General features: G+C 55.5%; 1 protein-coding gene across 1 annotated transcript; it reads right to left on the reverse strand.

Moving 5' to 3' along the window:
* Positions 1 to 6228: 6228 nt before the first annotated feature.
* CWF19L1 (CWF19 like cell cycle control factor 1) lies at positions 6229 to 17286 on the reverse strand. Its single transcript, XM_048486185.1, is given in 15 exon segments — positions 6229 to 6516; positions 6830 to 6870; positions 6873 to 6929; positions 7823 to 7942; positions 8575 to 8784; positions 10649 to 10728; positions 10875 to 10992; positions 11536 to 11676; positions 11950 to 12034; positions 12641 to 12759; positions 13394 to 13611; positions 14930 to 15031; positions 16575 to 16653; positions 16961 to 17045; positions 17137 to 17286. Coding segments are annotated over 15 exon segments (1635 nt in total). The 5' UTR covers positions 17172 to 17286; the 3' UTR covers positions 6229 to 6371.
* Positions 17287 to 19143: the final 1857 nt, after the last annotated feature.

Here is a 19143-nt window from a genome sequence, read left to right on the forward strand (position 1 = left end):
GACAGTAGGGACGCCGTCAGTGGCCAGTGGCCATCATCTCCCCTCCTGGGGGTAGAGGCGGCATCACAGAGAAACGGAGTTGGGCTTTTAAGGAGGGCTGACACTATATATATAGCTCCTGCGTCTTGTACTGCACAATATGACAGGTCTTTCCTATAAGTTATTTTCCCATGAGCAGAATAAACAGGAACATATATAATAATAATAATAATAATAATAATAATAATAATAATAATAAAATACCTAAAGAGTAGCTATCCTGTAATATAGAAAACATCAGTCATTTTCTCAGGGAAGTTTAACTGAGCTGCCTAATGTGTCTTTCATGAAGGCTGAAGCCACCGCCGGCCAGTCTCTCCGGGAACGGTTTTTTTTGTAATGAAGACACTCGGCTATCTTTCTTCTGAGAACTAAGCCTCGTTCAGGATCCTTTATTCCCTATAAGGTGGGGAGCCAGCAGTAGACGGGGGGCAGCAGCCGCTCCCCCACATGCAACAGAGACAAGCAGAGAGACACGCAGACAGAGAGAACCCGGTTTGGACAAAACAATAAGGACAGCTTCCGTGGAGTAGCAAGGGGGAAAAGCTACTCCGATCCGTCAGTCGTCATTCATTCGTTCCTGCAGAGTTGATAAAGGATTCCGTGACGACGGGTGGGACACGCCAGGTGGGGCGCGGCCAGGGCGAGCCTCACACAGACCTCATTGCAAGTATGTTCCCTCCCATTGGGCAAAGCGGGCAGCCGTTCAGGGTTCATACCACCTTGTGGTGGGCTTAATGGCCAAAATCGGTGGCAGGTCTCGCTTGTGGAGGATTTTGCATTTTCGAAAGTGTTTTTTTTCTGTTTTGGCCTGCAGGGCTTAGATTTTAGAAAGTTAGCCCAGACCTGTTGCTTTCCAGAAGTTCAGTGAACTACAATTCCCATCAGCATTTGGTCAGCATGCAGCCACCATTGGCCATGCTGGTAGGGGGCTGATAGGAATTCGTAGTCTCCTGAACATCTGGAGAGCCGCGAGTTCCCTACCCCTGGGCTACAAAGGCAGGTAACTGTAAAATTTCAGGGATTTTTTGGGGGAGACTCTCCTGATGATAGGATCTCGGTTTGGTGAGGTTTGGTTTAGGTTCGAGTTCAGGAAGTTATGGACTCCCAAAGGGTGTGCTCCCTAATCCCCCCATTGTTTCCAACGGGGAGCTAATAGGGAGATGGGGGCTAACACCTTTGAGGGTCCATAACTTTGGGATCCCCCCGGAACCAAACTTCAAAAAAAAAAAAAAAAAAAAAAAAAAAAAAAAAAAAAAAAAAAAAAAAAAAAAAAAAAAAAAAAAAAAACAAAAAAACAAAAAAAAAAAAAAAAAAAAAAAAAAAAAAAACCAAACCTGGGTGGTAGAATCATCAGTAGGGTCTCAACTCAAGATACTTCTTGGAAATGTTGGTGCTGCTATCTTAATAATTGCACCACTGGACAAATAGGCACCCCCCCAAATTTCCCTGTGACTTCTTTTAAATCCACCCCCTTCCTTGTTTTCTTTCTTTCTTTTATTCTCTCAATGCCAATAAAGGTGGTTGTTGTTGTTGTTGTTTATTAAATCCACCCCCTTTGGCATGGATTTAAAGGGAAAATCTGAGGTATCACTTTCAACGTTGTTTGAACTGGGGACCCCAGATTCTCCCTTGAAGGTGGATTTAAAAGGAGAATCTGGATTCCCTAGTTTAAACACCATTGAAAATGATGCTGTTTGCGGGTGGATTCCAGCATCACTTGTTTAAACAAGGGAGCCCAGATTCTCCTTTTAAATCTACCTTAAAGGGAAAATCTGGGGTCCCCAGTTGAAATAACATTGAAAGTAATGCTGTTTCCCCCAATTGGGGGGACTGGATACAACACCATAAAATGTGTTCATAGCAGTAATAAAACATTTTGAAAGCATTTTGAAAATGTTTTCCAAAAATTATTTCTGCTGAGTGGCATGGCCCATTGCTGTGCTCAGATTTGTGAGTTGGGGGATGTTCTATAATGGGATGGTGACTTTGAAACGACCTGGTGGAAAAAAATCATTGTGTGGTCACGGTGGGGGAGATTGGCCGCCCATGGGGGGGCATCAAACTCAGATTTTGCCCAGGGCTCCAATTTGCCTAGGTACACCTCTGGTATTCAGTACCAAAGGGTGGTGGTCACGCTCAATTCTGCGTTTAATTTTGAGCAGATTTGCAACCTGAAAGACACTTCCAGTTGTTAAACAGTAATCCACAACACGAGCACCCAGGGGATTTACAAATCCCCCTGGAGTATCACCAGAAGCCCCACCACTTAGGGTTAGAAGATCAAGTCTTCATTGGAAGGTTGCCAAACAAAAACCACGAAAATTTGTGGTTTGATCTTTTGAATTTCTGGTACGGTAAAATCTATTTTGCCTCAATTGTGAAATTAGTGGATACTTCTTATCTAATAATTTATCATTTGGGCCTATACGAGCATTTAGATCTCCCATTATAACGATCTCATACTTTGTGTATTTGGTCATCAAGGCCAGGACATAGGATTCAAATTTATTCCAAATCTCACACAATTTATCCTGTAAATTTATTGAAGATGTATAGACCGAAAGTAGAAAAAATCTATCTTAATTCAATTTTAAAATAATTCTGCATGCCGTACACTCACAGTTGTCTGTGCAATTGACAAAGGGACTTACACTTGAGGAGACCAGAATAGCTACATCTCCACAGGGGCGACCTGTCTTGTCCATGCAAACTGCATGCAGGGAATACACTTTATATCCAGTTTTTACAAATGTCATTTAGACTCCTGGTGTAATACCATGTCATATGAGGAATTATCCATGCTCTAATTGTACTTGGACAGTTTTGCACAAGCGAAATGCACGATGTAGGAGGGAATCTCTCGTTAGAGTGGGAGGCACCTTTAGAGTCCTATTGTTCTGGGCTCATACCTGGCACATACGAGCATCCACGTGCCCAGTTCTGCACACAATGAGCCAATTCCGTCCTCCCTCCCTCCCACTACTTGATCTACCAGAAAACCTGCTCTGAAGCAGCTGTTGTCCACAGGGAGTGTCCATCTGCCCCCAGGTGTCCCAGTCACGTGGAGACGGAATCTCCTGGGTCACAAACTGGCAATAACTGACCCAAGCAGCTAAGGGGCCACAAAGAAATAGCTGGAGAGAAAAATCAAACACTGAGTGCCAAGATCGCCATCTTCTGTTTTCTGCAGTTGAGTTCTGGGAAAGGGCTGGGCTGGGGGGTTTCTCCTCAATAAGGAAGACGCCACCCCGTACAGAAGTCGCAAGGGTCTGTTTCCCCCAGGGAAAACCACGCTGTGTTTGCAGCCCTGCCTGCATATGGAAGCCATGGGGGCAACGAGAACAGGGGGAAGCCAGAGATCCAAACTGCCTGCAGTCCAGGGACAGACCCTCGGCTGGGCCAACCCCGTGAGACCCCGGATGAGCAGAATGCGAATGGCAAACTGCCCAGGTCGGCCGGCCGGTCGGTCGGTCGGTCAGTCTCTCTCTCTCTCTTTCTTTCTTTGACTTCTGCCCTTTCCCAGCCAAGTCTGTGCTCAGGGCAGTCAATACAATAAATACAACTTCAAAGACATACATTATGCAGGGTACAGTTCAGGATTTAAAACCATCTCCCACATTAACATTTAAATTCCATGTGGTGCCCGTACTAATAATGGGAGAACTAACAAGAATATGACAGAGAGAGAGAGAGAGAGAGAGAAAGGAAAGGGGGGGGAAGAAGGGGAAAGGAGAAGAAGGGCAGGAACAGGACGGTCGCAGCCCTCGGCCTGGCAGAATATCTCGGGGTCCTGCAGGCCCTTGTGGCTGGGTGTGATTTGATACGAGTTCCACCTGGCCAGAGGCAGAGCCAAAAAGGTTCTCACCCCAGTAGAGAACAGCTGGGCAGTTTGGGGGTCTGGGGGCCACCAGCTAGTGAGTACGGGCTTAGTGCAATGCTCTCTGGGGGGCATAACGGGAGAGATTGTCCCTCAGAGATGATGGTCTGGATCTAGGCCAGGGGTGCCCAACTCTGGTGCTTCAGATGTTCATGGACTACAACTCCTATCAGCCAATTGGCCATGCCAGCAGGAAGAAGTGAAGCCTCACATGGGAGAACTGTTGAACCAGGAAAGATCAATTTTGGAAATGGAAGTCATATCTTGTGCCATCAGAAGGGCACTGATTCTCTCAGTACCTGTATAGCTGCTTTAGACCTTTAACACGTTAACACCTGTAACACGTTACAGCAGAATTAGGAGACCTTTTGTTCTCTTGATTGTTATATGACACGCCTCTCTGATTAGAAGCCTTTTGAAATACAGGTGCCACCCGCCCTCGCAAATTAGATACTTTCTCTTTCCTTTTACAATGTCCCACAGACAACTTCATGCAAGTCTGTCCCGATAAATCATCCAGTCTTCCTCCTATCTTCTTCCTTGATTCAGTCTCCTCTTGTATTTGGTTAACTGCAGATGCAAAGGTTAAGTCCTCCTTTTGCATAAGTCCAGACACCAGTTCTACAAAGGTATCCGGCACGGACATCAGAAGTGCTGATAATTGCTCATGTTCTCTGAGGCGGGATTTTTGCACATGGTCAGCTGAGTGACACAATCCTTTAGCTGCAACAAATGTTCTTTAAATTCCAGACTCTCAAACGTCTCTATACAGTAAAATAATGAGACCACGAGTTCTTTTCATGCAACCTTTTTAGAGCATTAAACGTTCCCTCGGATGATGGTAGATCAGTTATTGCTGACTGGTATCCATTTGAAACAGACAGAAACATTTAACTCACGACTTTCCTTTCTTTCTTCCCAAAGAGTGCTTTCTCCTCGAGAGCAGCAACAGCTGAAGATTGGTCTCGTTCAAGATGACAACTAGCAGCTCTGAATAAAGTGTGAAGCAACGACTTCTTTTCCAAGCTTCATAACTAAAACAGCTCTCCAAAATAGGAACACGTTTTGTCAAGTCTTCTTCTGTAGCCATCTCAAGCCTTCAGTTACCAGAAGCTGAGAACTTTTCAACGTATTTAGCCCTATCTTTCACCCCCCCCCCCCCCCCCAAAAGAAAACAAACCAGGCAGTCATGCCGAGGCTTTGACTCAAGAAACCGGGGGAGAAACCCCCCCCCCCCACAAACTCTGCTTAAACTCTGTCACAACAGGACAGAGATGGGTTCATAACCTGATAGAAGAACTGAAACTACCCAGTTCTTTAGCAGAGAAAAAACGCAGCAGAGTTATATGAAAAGGAGTTTTAATAAACTTCTAAATATAAACAGTCAGGCTACAAAAATATATTTTCAAAAGGAGGAAGACAAAATAGTCATGTGCTACAAAGCACTGGCAAGCAAACAAGTTCACACAGATAAGCAAACAAGGAAAAAAGCACAGCAGCACAGCACACAACAATGCCACCTAAGGACAAGGAGTGGAAGGTAGAGGAAAAGGGGGGGAGGAGGAAAGAAGCATGGAAAAGCTACACCGTAATATGCAGCACTGAACCAATTAACATACAGCAACCAAATGCTGCACCTCTCTTGCTCGTGCAGCTACTTCTACAAGGGACGCCAAATGTTCTGACAGGCTGAAGACTTTAGCTTAGAAGACCTTCCAGTCCGAACCAGACCCCCCCCCCCCGCCTGAGTTTCCCTGTGAACAACTAATGTGTGGGAAGCAACGCCTTCTGCACAGCTCTTATGGAAGGGTAGAAGCCACGCAGGGAAGAGCCTTTTGCCGCAACGAAGGCAGCTGGAAGCCCACCAGTTCCGCTGTTTCTGCAGGATCCGGTGATTAGCGCCAGCATGCAATTGGGTCCACACAGTGGCCGCTGCCGCTGGCAATAGAAGATCGGCCGAGCCGGCCACAAGGAACCGACACTACCCAGGGCTCTCTAAACCTTTTATTTAAAACGGCGGAACACAACTTCTGGTACCACACAAACGCATCACATCTTCCAGCCGCGTTTGTTTGCATACTGCGGCACACACACCGCCCTCAGGATGAGATTTCACAGTCAACCAACTCAAGCAATATTTTGCAAGCGCCAGTAAAAGTCAAGGAGCAGAGAAAGGCGGCCTGTCTGACGGCCACACGGGCTCTCCCGGGGTCCGATGAGGACTCGGTCCACCACGGGTGGGAGGTCTTGGTCCCCAGGCCCAGCAGAGCTCCTCCCCTCCCCTCCCCCTGCTTGTACCTCCAGGTTTCTGCTGCGTCTGCCTGGGGGAGGAGGAGGCAGCCCTGGAGCCAGCTCAGAAGCGCTCACGGCTGGAAAGCGTTGGGGGGGGGGTCTGCACTGCAGGGGTGGATCCCGCAGGGACACGGCTGCTCCGTGGCTCGTGGTCAGGCCCTCAGTCCTCCTGGGCGATGTCAAAGGGCGCGAAGGCCTGGCGGAACGCTTGGGCGGCGGCTGCTTCTTCCTCCTTCCCCACCTGGCAGCTCCTCCAGTCCGCCCGGCCAGGCATGCCGAGGATGGCCTCGCTGGCAAGCACTTCCCTGCAGGGGAGGAAGCAGCAGGTCTTGCCCTTCCCCTCATTCAGAGGCTGTCAGCCCCCCTCCTGCACAAAACCCACAGGGCACAAACACCGACCCCCACCCCCACCCCCCCTCCAGACGGCAGCCCAGGCTGCCCATGCCAGGGCGGGAGGGCGGGAGGGTAGTAGGCAGCTGCTTTGGAGGAAAACTCCTGTGCCCACAGGGGACGGGAAGGGTGCTATGGCTTACTTCCAGGGCAGCTGAGGAGGGCCCCCGTCCCCTCCCACAGCACTCTGCTCGGGCAACCCCAAGACCACAACCCAAACAAACCAACCTGCCAAACTGCAAGGGAAAATGTTTCCCAATGCGGTGGAGAGGAGCTTCTCCCCAGTATCCAGCTCGACATAAAAATAAGGCGTTCCGGGCTGCACTATCTGAAAGAGCGACACGCGACATGCAGGTCGGCCAGGGAACAGTTCTTATAGCCCCCCCCCCCCCCCCACTCTCTGCAAGGCAGGTCTGGCAGCTCAGTGTGAGAGCAGATCGACAAAGTGGCCGGGGGCTGAGTGGAAAGGTCAATGCCCAGCCCTGAACTCTCCCAACATTCCCGTGATGGGAAAGGGGGCTCCAGAGCGGAGAGCCCTTTTGGTTTGCCTGCAGTCTAGTAGCTGCACGGACAGCACACACACCTCCCTCCTCCTCCTCCTCCTCTTAGGTGGGGACCTGAAAAGGCTGGCGTCGTTTTTCTCTCGTCTGACTGATCCCCACAACAACCCTGTGAGGCAGGGCAGGCTGAGAGTGGCTCCCAGGTCACGCATTTTAACCACCACCCCAGAATGCCTCTCTGACGGCCTGACCTGCCACTCAACATCCACCACCCAAAACTGGGGCAGCCCCTGACGCCAGCCAGGCTCGGCCTCTTGAGGGCTTCGCAGGCGAAGTGGGGGGCTGGCAGGTGGAAGGCAGAGCTGCTCCATTTGGGGGAGGGAGTGGCAAAGGAAGCCCCCTGCCTCTCTCCTTGCACAGCCCAATGGAAACGGGACTGCTCTGCATTCACCCAAATCCCATTGCCCAGCCCAACACACGACGCCACCCGCGGTGGAGGCAGGCACACTCTGACCCTCCCAGCCCACCTGGAAGAGCAGCAGCAGCAGCAGGCACAGCAGGCCTGGCGGGCAGCAAGCAAGACGCCCACCCAGGGGCACGTCCTGCCTGCCAAGGGTGCGGGGAGGAGGGCAGCAGTTTCTGGCCCCGGCACTTTCTGCCACCCCTGCAGCAAACAGACTGCCGGCAAGATGTGCAGGGAAAGCACCAACGTGGCCCGTACTTGCTTGAGTGCTGAATGTTCTGGGATTTCCAGCAATTCAATCTGCTGCTCCTCTGCCTGGGCGACGAAGGCCTCCTTGACCTCTTCCATTGTGCAGCAGTCTTGGGGCACGGGGACCACCTGGAAGGGCATTTGCACCACAACTGAGGCGCCACGGCAGGCGCAGGAACTGCCAGCCACAGCAGCCACAGCAGCCGCCGCTCCATCACAGGGGCCCGTGGGAGCCCCTCAGCTCAGCCATTCATCATAGGAGAGGAACTGAGCCCTCTCTTGCAGGCTTAAACTCACGAGCTTCGGAGGAAAGGCCTTGCCTGTAGGAGGCGGGGGCCTGGGAGCAGGTTCTCTCAGCAAGCTCTCTGGCCCCGCGGATCCCTGACACTCTCTGTGGGAGTCCAACGCCACTCAGAGACCCTCTTCTCTGACCGGCCAAGGAGGACCTCCCACAACACACCAGAGCTCACGCAGGAGAAACCCACGTGTCCTAACGGGCCACCCGTGGCATGACTTTGAGAGGCCAACCTAGGTGCAGAAGGCAGACTCACACACACACGTCCCGCCCTCTGCAGCTCTTGTGCAAAAAGGAGGAAGGCAAGTGAAACGCTTTTCAAAACCAATTTAAATCTGGTTGAGAACTTTTAGACACTATTTATTTTTAACAGCGGACAAATGAAGACATTCCTTTCCTGCAGAGGAAGTCCCCCCGGCATCCCCTGTGGCCACATTTCCCCCCGGCCGTGGACCGCAACCCTCACCTGCAGCTGGAGATGCTGGCTCCGGTAGTTCCTCTCAAATGCCACGTATCTCTTCCCCTGGCTTCTGAAAAACCTTTTCAGTGAGGATCTGTATTGCTCCACTTCCTCCACGACCTCTGAAGCAAGTTCAACCATGGACTGACAGTGCCCAATGGGCAAAACCAGCACATGGTCCGCAGAGAGCCCCCCCTTGGCGAGGGCCAGGTAGCACTGCGAGGAAGAATCAGGCCCCACGTAAATGTGGAAACTCAGCCCACCACCGGACACTCTGGCCACCAGCCACCCCACCGCTGTGTATCAAGCGTGCTCAAACATGCGCGCGCAGACGTGCCCTGGAAATCCATGACGGCATCAGTAATGACCACCGGACACGAGAGCATCTGAGGAGGAGGAGGAGGAGGCCTGCCTGGGGAACACGGAGGCGTTTGCATTCCTCACTCCACTTCCAGGGGAACGGGAAAGAGCGGGAGGCAACTTTTCTGCAGGGCTCCATTGCAGAGAGCCTGGGGAAACACTGCAAGAGCAGACCTGCAGGGAAGGGCCTTTAGCTAGGCCCCGGTTCACAAGCCACTAAACGGACTCTGTAGAGTATTGATCAGCCGTGGTTTATTGGAGTAGCTGCAGAGCGACCTGCTTGGAAGTGCTCTGCTCTGACCACACTTGCTTTTGCCACCCACTTTATCCCCTGCAAGTCCCTCCTCCTCCTCCGGACTCCCAGGAAACAGTCCCCTGGAGAGCTGGAGGGCGTTCGGAAGGTTGCTGCCAGATAGTAAGAGAAGGCCGACTGGCTCCCTGCCCCCATGAGATGACAAATATGGCTCAGTTTCTCATGGGATAAGGGCAGCGGTGGGATTCAAATAATGTAACAACCGGTTGTTTACAAGCACCATTTTAACAATCGGTTCTGCCGAAGTGGTGCGAACCTGCTGAATCCCACCACTAGATCAGGGTGTCGGAGGAAAGCCTAGTTATCTACAAAGCATGTGAAGCCAAAAATCAAAGATCAAGGAAAGAATGCCCCAGATAGCAGTGGTAGCATATAGCAGGCTGGTTACATATATCTTTTAGCAGCATTTGATTTGTAGTGTTAAGCAGTTGCAATGAGGGAGGAATGCATCACCTCGATACAGCCCCACTGACACCTTCATAGGTGGACGGCCTCCTAGCTGGCTGCCTCTGGAGACGGAGGTTTCCTTACTGCACCCAGGTTAGGAGCCACTAATGGACGCCTCCTCCATGAATCTAACCCATTTTTTAAACCATCGCTATGTCTGCTGGCAGAGACCTCTACAATGCAGCCACAAAGGGTTTGAAGCGCTGAACTCCCTGGGAAAATGACAGCTCAGGAGTTCGACCGGAGAAATAACGTTCCCCACACAGGGGCAGGTGTGAAGAGCAGCAGGCCGCGGGCTCTCTGCAGTCTCTCCTGCCCGTTCCTCTACCCTCAAGGCTACACCAGAAAGAGGCAGCCACCGATAGGAGTGCGCTCAGGGCGCCAAAGTGCCTTTCACCGCTCCCCAGTTCCGTGCGGGAGCCCATAGTATATGGATAGGCAATGCCTCTAATGAACACACAAAGTAAATAACACAAGGATGCTTTGAGGCTGCAGTCAAAGTGAGGAGAAGGTGGAAATAGAGCCCAGACAGGAGGGAGACGCTGGTCTAGAAAGCTGTGTTTTGGGGGTGAGGATGGATGAAGCCCCTTTGCAGGGGGGCAGAGAGGGCTGGCTCCCACAGAAAGCACCTGGTGACAAAGCTGGGTCGGGAGGGGGGAGGGGCCCATTTCCCCCTCTGTGCAGCAAGTCTGCTGGCCCCAGGGGCAACTTCTCGGTCTGCAGTGGGAAGGGCACAACACGGGGGAGGGGAAGACAAGATCCCCCCAAGAATCCCCCCCGCCCCCCCACAACGTGGTTGTAATTTTTGGCATTCATAAAGACCCTGTGCTGAGCTGTGGTGCCACCCAGTGGTAGAAAGCGAGTGAGGGTGGCCAGGAGTGTCTTGAACACACACGGGCACGACATTCTGGACCACACGCATCAATGGCAGTCATGACATTCCCACAGAGAGATACTTACATGTGTCCCAATGCTCACCACCAAATGCTTCTCCACCTCTGGGCTCGCCAGACAAAACCAGCACGCGGCGGGCGGCAGGGCTTTGCAATGGGAAACGAAACAGAACCCACAGTAAATAGCAGCAGGCTCAGGCAGCAGAGCCAACCCCACACGCCAGTTCTGGCCGAGGCCAGGTGCATTCCCATGAGCACTGCCCCCACCCCCGGTTTAGGCACTCCCTACTCACGGGGCTTGCGAGGGGGGCGCTTGGCCTGGGGGTGCTGCCTGGCTGGGCCCTCAGGAGGCCGCTTCTTTCCCTTGGGCTTGCTGCTCAGATCGAAGAAATACTGGCGGACGGGCTCTCCCTGCGGAGTCAAACAGGGGCTGCTTTTAGCCCATCATTTTGAGCAGACGCAGAAAACTGCGGACAGATGTTGACTTCCAAGGAGATTTAAGGTGGAGGGGAAATCATCCCTCACTTCACAACCCTCCACTGTGAAATATGGCAGGAATGAGGTAAAACTGCCAACGCGAACAGGACGCAGCTTCCGCCTGCTTCCGGTTGCATTAGCACCCGCTTCTGCTGTTCTCTTTCTGAAGCATCGGGAACGCCTTCGCCTTACGCGAGACACACTGTAAGCATGTAGGGGAGCCGAGATTCGAAAGGCGCCATTGCACCTAACACACATCTTCAACCGGAAACGGCGGAGCCACACGAGGGGGCAGGGAGACTCCCACTTCTCAGCCCTCTGGGTGGAGCACTAGAGGGAGGTGGCAGGAAGAACGGGCTGAGGAGAAAACCACAAACACCATCAAGCACTTGTGCCTCCAGGGCCACATGGAGGGACCACGCAAGCGCTCTTCCTAAAGCAATGGAGACAGTCCATCGGCCACAGCAAGCTCGGTACCTCTGCTTCCGACAGGTGCTGAGGGCCACGATCCCATCCTCCAGACCTCCGGAACGGGTTCTCCGTGACATCCTGGGGCTGCCTGACTAACTCTGCAGGCTCCATGGAGCTCATGGGAAGGATGCTGAACGCGTAGAGGTACTGGGAGGAGGAAGGAAGGAAGGAGCGAGACTCAGAAGTGCGAAGAGGCAATTCAAACGTTGTCTTTTGCTAGCAGTGGTGACATGAATCTCAGCGGCTGCTGTTAACAGAAGACTTCAGAGAAGAAAAACCTCCACCAGATCGGCTCTCCAAGGTCTCAGGTGGAGGCCTTCCCCTTCCCCTGCTGACTTCATCCTTTTAACAGGAGGCTGACCTCCTGCATGCAAACCAGCTGAGCCCCCGGCCCAAGGAGGCGGGGTTGTGTTCCTTTACCTTTCTCTTGTCTTCATTGCCAACATTTGCCAGGGCTATGAATCTGCTCACGTGCTGTGCAGACTCCTGTAGAACAGTGTGGTTCCTGCATAAGAGAGCCAAAGACACACACGTCTCACAAAGACCACAGAAGGCCCCTGAACACAAGGTGGACACACGTCAGGTGGAACAGCCTCCACACGCTTTTGGCTCCCAGTTACGCTCTTTCTGCAACCGCCTCCATCAAGACTCGTCTCACGCGGCTGCCTGGCAGTCCCAAGACAAGAGACAAGAACAGTTTCCTACAGTGGTCGTCCACAAGGTCAACGTATCTCAGCAGCAAAGGTAGCTCAGCCCGGTTTTTTGATAAACAGATGCAGAAAGCTCCTTCTGAGTCTTTTCTGACAAAGAAAAAATGTAACATTTCGCCCAACCACTTAAAGAGATCCCCATTCCTGCAAAATGTCCTGAAGGCATTGTCCTTTCTTGATCTCTCTCCCGTACAAGCACCAGTTTTATTTAAGGAGCTTGAAAATTCCTCGCTTCCAAAAAAAGCTCTTTCTTACTATGGTAGTAACAAGAGACGCAAAGGGACCAAAGGGCGCTTACTGGAAAGCAGCCATCCAAATGCACATGCCGTTAACTTCACAACACTTCCTAGAAGCCCATCAACTTACATTTCACTTTAAACAATTTGCAGGATTCTACATACCTGTAAGGAAGTCTTTCATAGTAGATCTTCTGTAGAGCACTGAAATGGTATCTTGGCTTTAGACTGCCAGCCAGTACAGCTACTAGCCCTGAACCAAATTTCTTAGTGTCCACGTCACCCTGTTATTTTTTGTTTAAAAAAGCACACAAATATTGCACTTTATTCTTCTGTGAATTAAAGGGAGTGGCGGGCAGAGCCACTCCAACAAAGCTCTGTGCTGGGAAGCCAGCCCTAACCACAAGTTCGGGAAAATGTACATGTGTGATGCACAAAGGGGACAAGGGAGGGTAAGCAGGCAAGGTGGATCCTACACCGGATCAGACCAGCGCCATGCATGCATTAAGTTCTACCTACAGCAAACCAAGTGGAAAGGCTTTCAACTGGTTTAGTGGAGTTTGTTTCCAAGGACAGCTGTGCTGATTTGCAGCAAAACAGCTAAACTTAAGCCTGCAGCGCTTTAGAGCCCAACAAGAGTTTTGGTGCGTAGGCTTTTCAGAGTCAAAACCTTGTTGGTCTCTAAGGTGCTAGTAAACTCAAATCAAGCTGCTTAGTGAAGTGTGCTTGATTAATTTGGCATGGAGACCCCCACAGCCAGTCATCTCAATGCCAACTTTATGCCACCATCAGCCAGCAAAACATCGATCATCATCGGGCCGCTACCAAAAAGCGACGCGTGGGTGGATTGACACGTTGTTTCATTTAATGAACTCCCCTTTTGTGTTCGTGGTAGGTCCCAAACAGAATACTTTGCATATGACTGCTCTGTCCAAATTTCTCTACGCCTCTGGGCCAACATGAAGTCAGCAAGATGTCGATGCCTTTGAACTTTGGTGTAGACAGCAATGATGTTTTGAGGTCAGTCACATCCTTGGAGCTAAAGCAGTGTGCTGGGGCCGGCTCCCCCAGGGACTCAGCACCACTGAGGTACACAATCTGAAGTCCAGAGGCTCCACTGAAAACACCTTTGCGCCCTTTGTGCAACACAGAATGTAAAAAAGTTTATATCAGAGCTTACGAAGAACCTCATGTGAATGAGACTGCCCCCTGAACAGCGGCACCAGTTCTTGTGCACCTCAGAGGATCTCAGCGAGAGACACGCATAAAACAATCCAGCTGGATGCCAAAGTGGGAGACCCTAAACAAGCAGGGATGTCCACTTTCACCAGGGAGTAACTCACAAGCTAGAATGTCTCCATTGCGGCTCTCTTGATCTTTGCCTTCAGCCTCCTGAAGACTCCTCACACCCAGGACTCAGGTTGGCTGGACTGTGACCTGAGGCTACGGGATCCTCTTCACCCGCAGCGTCTACCTTGATACTTCAATCACAAATCCAGATAATTCTCATTACACTGCTACTTGTTGCCGGATGGAGCTGGTCCACTGCCCCAGTGACTCAATCACCCCACTTCGATAGGACACTCTCTTGCTCCTCACCCTCAAGGACATAGAAAAGGACATCTCCAAGGGAGGTCCCTCCTACTTTCTATATTAACGCTCTCAAGGCTATACATTATTATTATTATTATTACGGGCTACATACATATTAGCTATATGCTTCTTCCCTCGGAGGCTTGGAACGGCTTCCAACAATAAGCAACCATAGATAAAATGTTATCAATTGCAATATAAAACAATCTAAAATATAACCCTTTATGGCGACCATAACATATTATTTACAAATAAGATGCTAAATCAGTGCAAACAATGATAAAGCAGCCAGGTTTCCTTAGGAAAGCAGAGAGAGGTTTCCTGCAAGATACTGTCATGATATGTGCTGCCACCAGTAGATCATATCCTAGGCAGCAGAGGGCTGAGTCAGCAAAAAGGTAGTATTAGAGTCAGCCGGCAACATTTCATGCCGTGACTGGATCGTCCAGCTGCAGATGACCTTTAAGGTGATTCGTTCATCAATGTATATAAGCACCTGTACTGTACTGTGTATTGATTCCTTTGGGAAACTGTTGCCCGGCGAAGCACTTTGTTTGACGGTTCCACAATCTGTATATAGTACATTGTACATATTGCAACTCTGGTAAAGCCTTCCTTGGAAAGAACATCTTATGTGGTGTGTTTCTTTTTCCTGGAGGTGGGAGGCTGCAGTGTACGCACGTGTGTACAGGTAGACTACTAGTTCTGCTTGTCTACTCTGAGTAGCTCCGCTCTACGTCTGCTGACAAGATACATCTATCAGTGTTAACTTTAAGTTGTTACTACATGATATGAAGACAGGTTTTGCAGTTGTGACACTCATCACAATGAGAAAAAACACAAATCAGCTTTCAGAATTACCCAGATAAGTGATGTTCTCAGCAAGTTCACATCCGCTGGCATCGGGAAAGTAACCAACGGTTTCTTCATTGTTGGCACCCAAGATATATGTTGGAATAGGAGCTGAGGAAAAGAAAGCCCCATGCTGAGGGAGGTTGAGGTGCTCAAGCCCATGCGAGTTCCCACTGTTTCTAAAAAAGCGTATCCTCTACCAAGAGGAGTGGAAATGGAACTCGAAGTCTGGGAACCTTCACCCCAGCCGTTCTTAATCAATATATCCTCGTGCGGCGGTCGGGGAGGACGGATTACAGCGGCAACCTATGAGCAGAGCCAAGATCGCTATAGTGTAATGCATAAAATCATAAAGAACAAGCCACCTGGACTGCGACCGACTTCCAGAGTCCATTCCAGTCCAGCTCCCTTCACAATACTCGCAGTGGCCTTAATTAGGGTGCCTTTGCTTGGCTCACATGCAGGATGTGTGCAATGGCCTTCATGGCTGTTGCTCCCGCGCGAAAGCACCTGGTCTGTTAAGGCATTTGCAATCTCGCATCGCTGAGGATCAAGATTGGGTGCAGCCATAGACCGACTCCTCCTCCATAAATCTGTCCAAGCTCCCCTTTGGAAGCGGCTTTGCTATGGTTATATGAGGGTTTTTTTTCAACAGAGGCCGGAGAAATATCCTGTCAGGAGTGTTTTGATTGTTTGTTCCTGTATGGCACAGGGTTGGACTTGATGAACTTTGTGGTGTCTTCCAGCTATATGATTCTATTCTATAAGACCAGAAAAGATTTGCAGATGTTGCCATTGTGGACTACATCCAGTCAACCTCCGAACAAGAACTGAAAGCTTAAGAATCCCTACTTCCAGGTCATTTATGAATAGGGTAAAGAGCACTGGTCCCAAAATGGATCCTTGGGGAACACCCCCCACCCCCCCAATCTTAGCAACAAACCTTCTCCCTGACAGCTCAGTTTTCTATCTGGATTTCAATTAGGAGGAGAATTGTTCCTTGACTAGGAAGGGATACAAGTTTTGGGAGACATGGCTGGCTGCAGCATCATGCCCATGGATGCCAGGGAGGAAACATGCCACTGGCACATTCTGTCCTGCTGCTGCACCCAACATGTGCATAAGAACATAAGAACTAGCCTGCTGGATCAGACCAGAGTCGATCTAGTCCAGCTCTCTGCTACTCGCAGTGGCCCACCAGGTGCCTTTGGGAGCTCACCTGCAGGAGGTGAAAGCAAGGGCCTTCTGCGGCTGCTGCTCCTGAGCACCTGGTCTGCTAAGGCATTTGTAATCTGAGATCAAGGAGGATCAAGATTGGTAGCCAGAGATTGACTTCTCCTCCATAAATCTGTCCAAGCCCCCTTTAAACCTCTCCAGGTGAGTGGCCATCACCACCTCCTGTGGCAGCCTATTCCAAACACCAATCACACGTTGTGTGAAGAAGTGTTTCCTTTTATTAGTCCTAATTCTTCCCCCCAGCATTTTCAATGGATGCCCCCTGGTTCTAGCATTGTGAGAAAGAGAGAAAAATTTCTCCCTGACAACATTTTCTACCCCATGCATAATTTTATAGACTTCAATCATATCCCCCCTTAGACGTGCACCTGCTGGACTGGAGTGGCTGGGCCCTCCTTGGGGCTCAGCCTTTCTGTACCTTTTTTTGCTCCTGTGCGGTAGTCCTCCCATTCTGGGTCTTCAGCAGAGCCAAAGAAATTCCCGACACACAAGAGCAGCTAGGAAGAGCCAAAGGAGGAGGCACAGTGATTAAGGGTGCTGCAAACGTGGCCAGCCGGGTGGGTTCATGTCCCTTATGGGGCCAGCCGCCCACCCGGGCAGCGCCAGCTTCACAGGGCTGCTGCTGCTGCTGCTGCTGCTGCTGCGGCGAGATCAGACTGCAGGCCTGGACGTGCCACCCAGGTGGGGGCAGGAGCTGAGGCCGACAGAGCCCCGCCCCCCGACCGGCTGCTGGAGGAGATGGGGGGGGGCGCTGGGTGTGGGATTCCCGGCTGATGCCCCCCCCGCCCCGCCCCCCGCACTCACGTCGAAGGCGCCGCTCCGCTTCTGCACCGCCTCCACGCGGCCGAACAAGGCGCCCAGGCGGCCCTCCACGTCCCCGCACGACAGCCTGCGGGGAGACACGCGAGGGGGGGGGGTGAGCGGCAGGAGGGAGGGAAGAGGGCCCCCGCCCGCCCCCCCCGCGACCCCCCCCCGCTCACACTCTCAGCGGCCGCCTCCCGCTGGGCGCCGCCATCTTGGCCGTGGGGAGGGCGCTTCCGGGGGTTCCGCTTCCGGTCGGCGCGCCGGAAGTCGTGCGGGGGCGGATGGCGGAGCGGGGGGCGGCGGCGCTGGCGGGGCTGCTGCCGCTGCTGCTCCTGGGCGCCGCCCTCCACCAGGTCCCCGAGGGCCACCGAGGCCTCTACTACAGGTGGGGGCGGGGCCTGGGGGCGGGGCCCTGGGGGTGGTCGCCTCCCCCCTCCCTCCCACCCCCCCGCCGGCTGTCTGGCTGACGGACAGGCGGGCCTCTTTGATGTCGTCCTGCAGGGGCGGGGCGCTGCTGCCCAGGCTGCCCCCCCCCCCCCCCACCCCCCCCCCCCCCCCCCCCCCCCCCCCCCCCCCGCCCCCCCCCCCCCCCCCCCCCCCCCCCCGCCCCCCCCCCCCCCCGCCCCCCCCCCCCCCCCCCCCCCCCCCGCCCCCCCCCCCCCCCCCCCCCCCCCCCCCCCCCCCCCCCCCCCCCCCCCCCCCCCCACCCCCCCACCACCGCCCCCCCGCCCCGCCCCCCCCCCCCCCGCACCCCCCTCCCCCCCCACCCCCCCCCCCCCCCCCCCCCCCCCCCCCCCACCCCCCCCCCCCCCCCCCCCCCCCCCCCCCCACCCCCCCCCCCCCCCACCCCCCCCCCCCCCCACCCCCCCCCCCCCCCACCCCCCCCCCCCCCCACCCCCCCCCCCCCCCACCCCCCCCCCCCCCCACCCCCCCCCCCCCCCACCCCCCCCCCCCCCCACCCCCCCCCCCCCCCACCCCCCCCCCCCCCCACCCCCCCCCCCCCCCACCCCCCCCCCCCCCCACCCCCCCCCCCCCCCACCCCCCCCCCCCCCCACCCCCCCCCCCCCCCACCCCCCCCCCCCCCCACCCCCCCCCCCCCCCACCCCCCCCCCCCCCCACCCCCCCCCCCCCCCACCCCCCCCCCCCCCCACCCCCCCCCCCCCCCACCCCCCCCCCCCCCCACCCCCCCCCCCCCCCACCCCCCCCCCCCCCCACCCCCCCCCCCCCCCACCCCCCCCCCCCCCCACCCCCCCCCCCCCCCACCCCCCCCCCCCCCCACCCCCCCCCCCCCCCACCCCCCCCCCCCCCCACCCCCCCCCCCCCCCACCCCCCCCCCCCCCCACCCCCCCCCCCCCCCACCCCCCCCCCCCCCCACCCCCCCCCCCCCCCACCCCCCCCCCCCCCCACCCCCCCCCCCCCCCACCCCCCCCCCCCCCCACCCCCCCCCCCCCCCACCCCCCCCCCCCCCCACCCCCCCCCCCCCCCACCCCCCCCCCCCCCCACCCCCCCCCCCCCCCACCCCCCCCCCCCCCCACCCCCCCCCCCCCCCACCCCCCCCCCCCCCCACCCCCCCCCCCCCCCACCCCCCCCCCCCCCCACCCCCCCCCCCCCCCACCCCCCCCCCCCCCCACCCCCCCCCCCCCCCACCCCCCCCCCCCCCCACCCCCCCCCCCCCCCACCCCCCCCCCCCCCCACCCCCCCCCCCCCCCACCCCCCCCCCCCCCCACCCCCCCCCCCCCCCACCCCCCCCCCCCCCCACCCCCCCCCCCCCCCACCCCCCCCCCCCCCCACCCCCCCCCCCCCCCACCCCCCCCCCCCCCCACCCCCCCCCCCCCCCACCCCCCCCCCCCCCCACCCCCCCCCCCCCCCACCCCCCCCCCCCCCCACCCCCCCCCCCCCCCACCCCCCCCCCCCCCCACCCCCCCCCCCCCCCACCCCCCCCCCCCCCCACCCCCCCCCCCCCCCACCCCCCCCCCCCCCCACCCCCCCCCCCCCCCACCCCCCCCCCCCCCCACCCCCCCCCCCCCCCACCCCCCCCCCCCCCCACCCCCCCCCCCCCCCACCCCCCCCCCCCCCCACCCCCCCCCCCCCCCACCCCCCCCCCCCCCCACCCCCCCCCCCCCCCACCCCCCCCCCCCCCCACCCCCCCCCCCCCCCACCCCCCCCCCCCCCCACCCCCCCCC

The sequence above is a fragment of the Sphaerodactylus townsendi genome, linkage group LG02 (genome assembly GCF_021028975.2).
Source record: "Sphaerodactylus townsendi isolate TG3544 linkage group LG02, MPM_Stown_v2.3, whole genome shotgun sequence".
In the NCBI taxonomy this organism is placed as follows: Eukaryota; Metazoa; Chordata; class Lepidosauria; order Squamata; family Sphaerodactylidae; genus Sphaerodactylus; species Sphaerodactylus townsendi.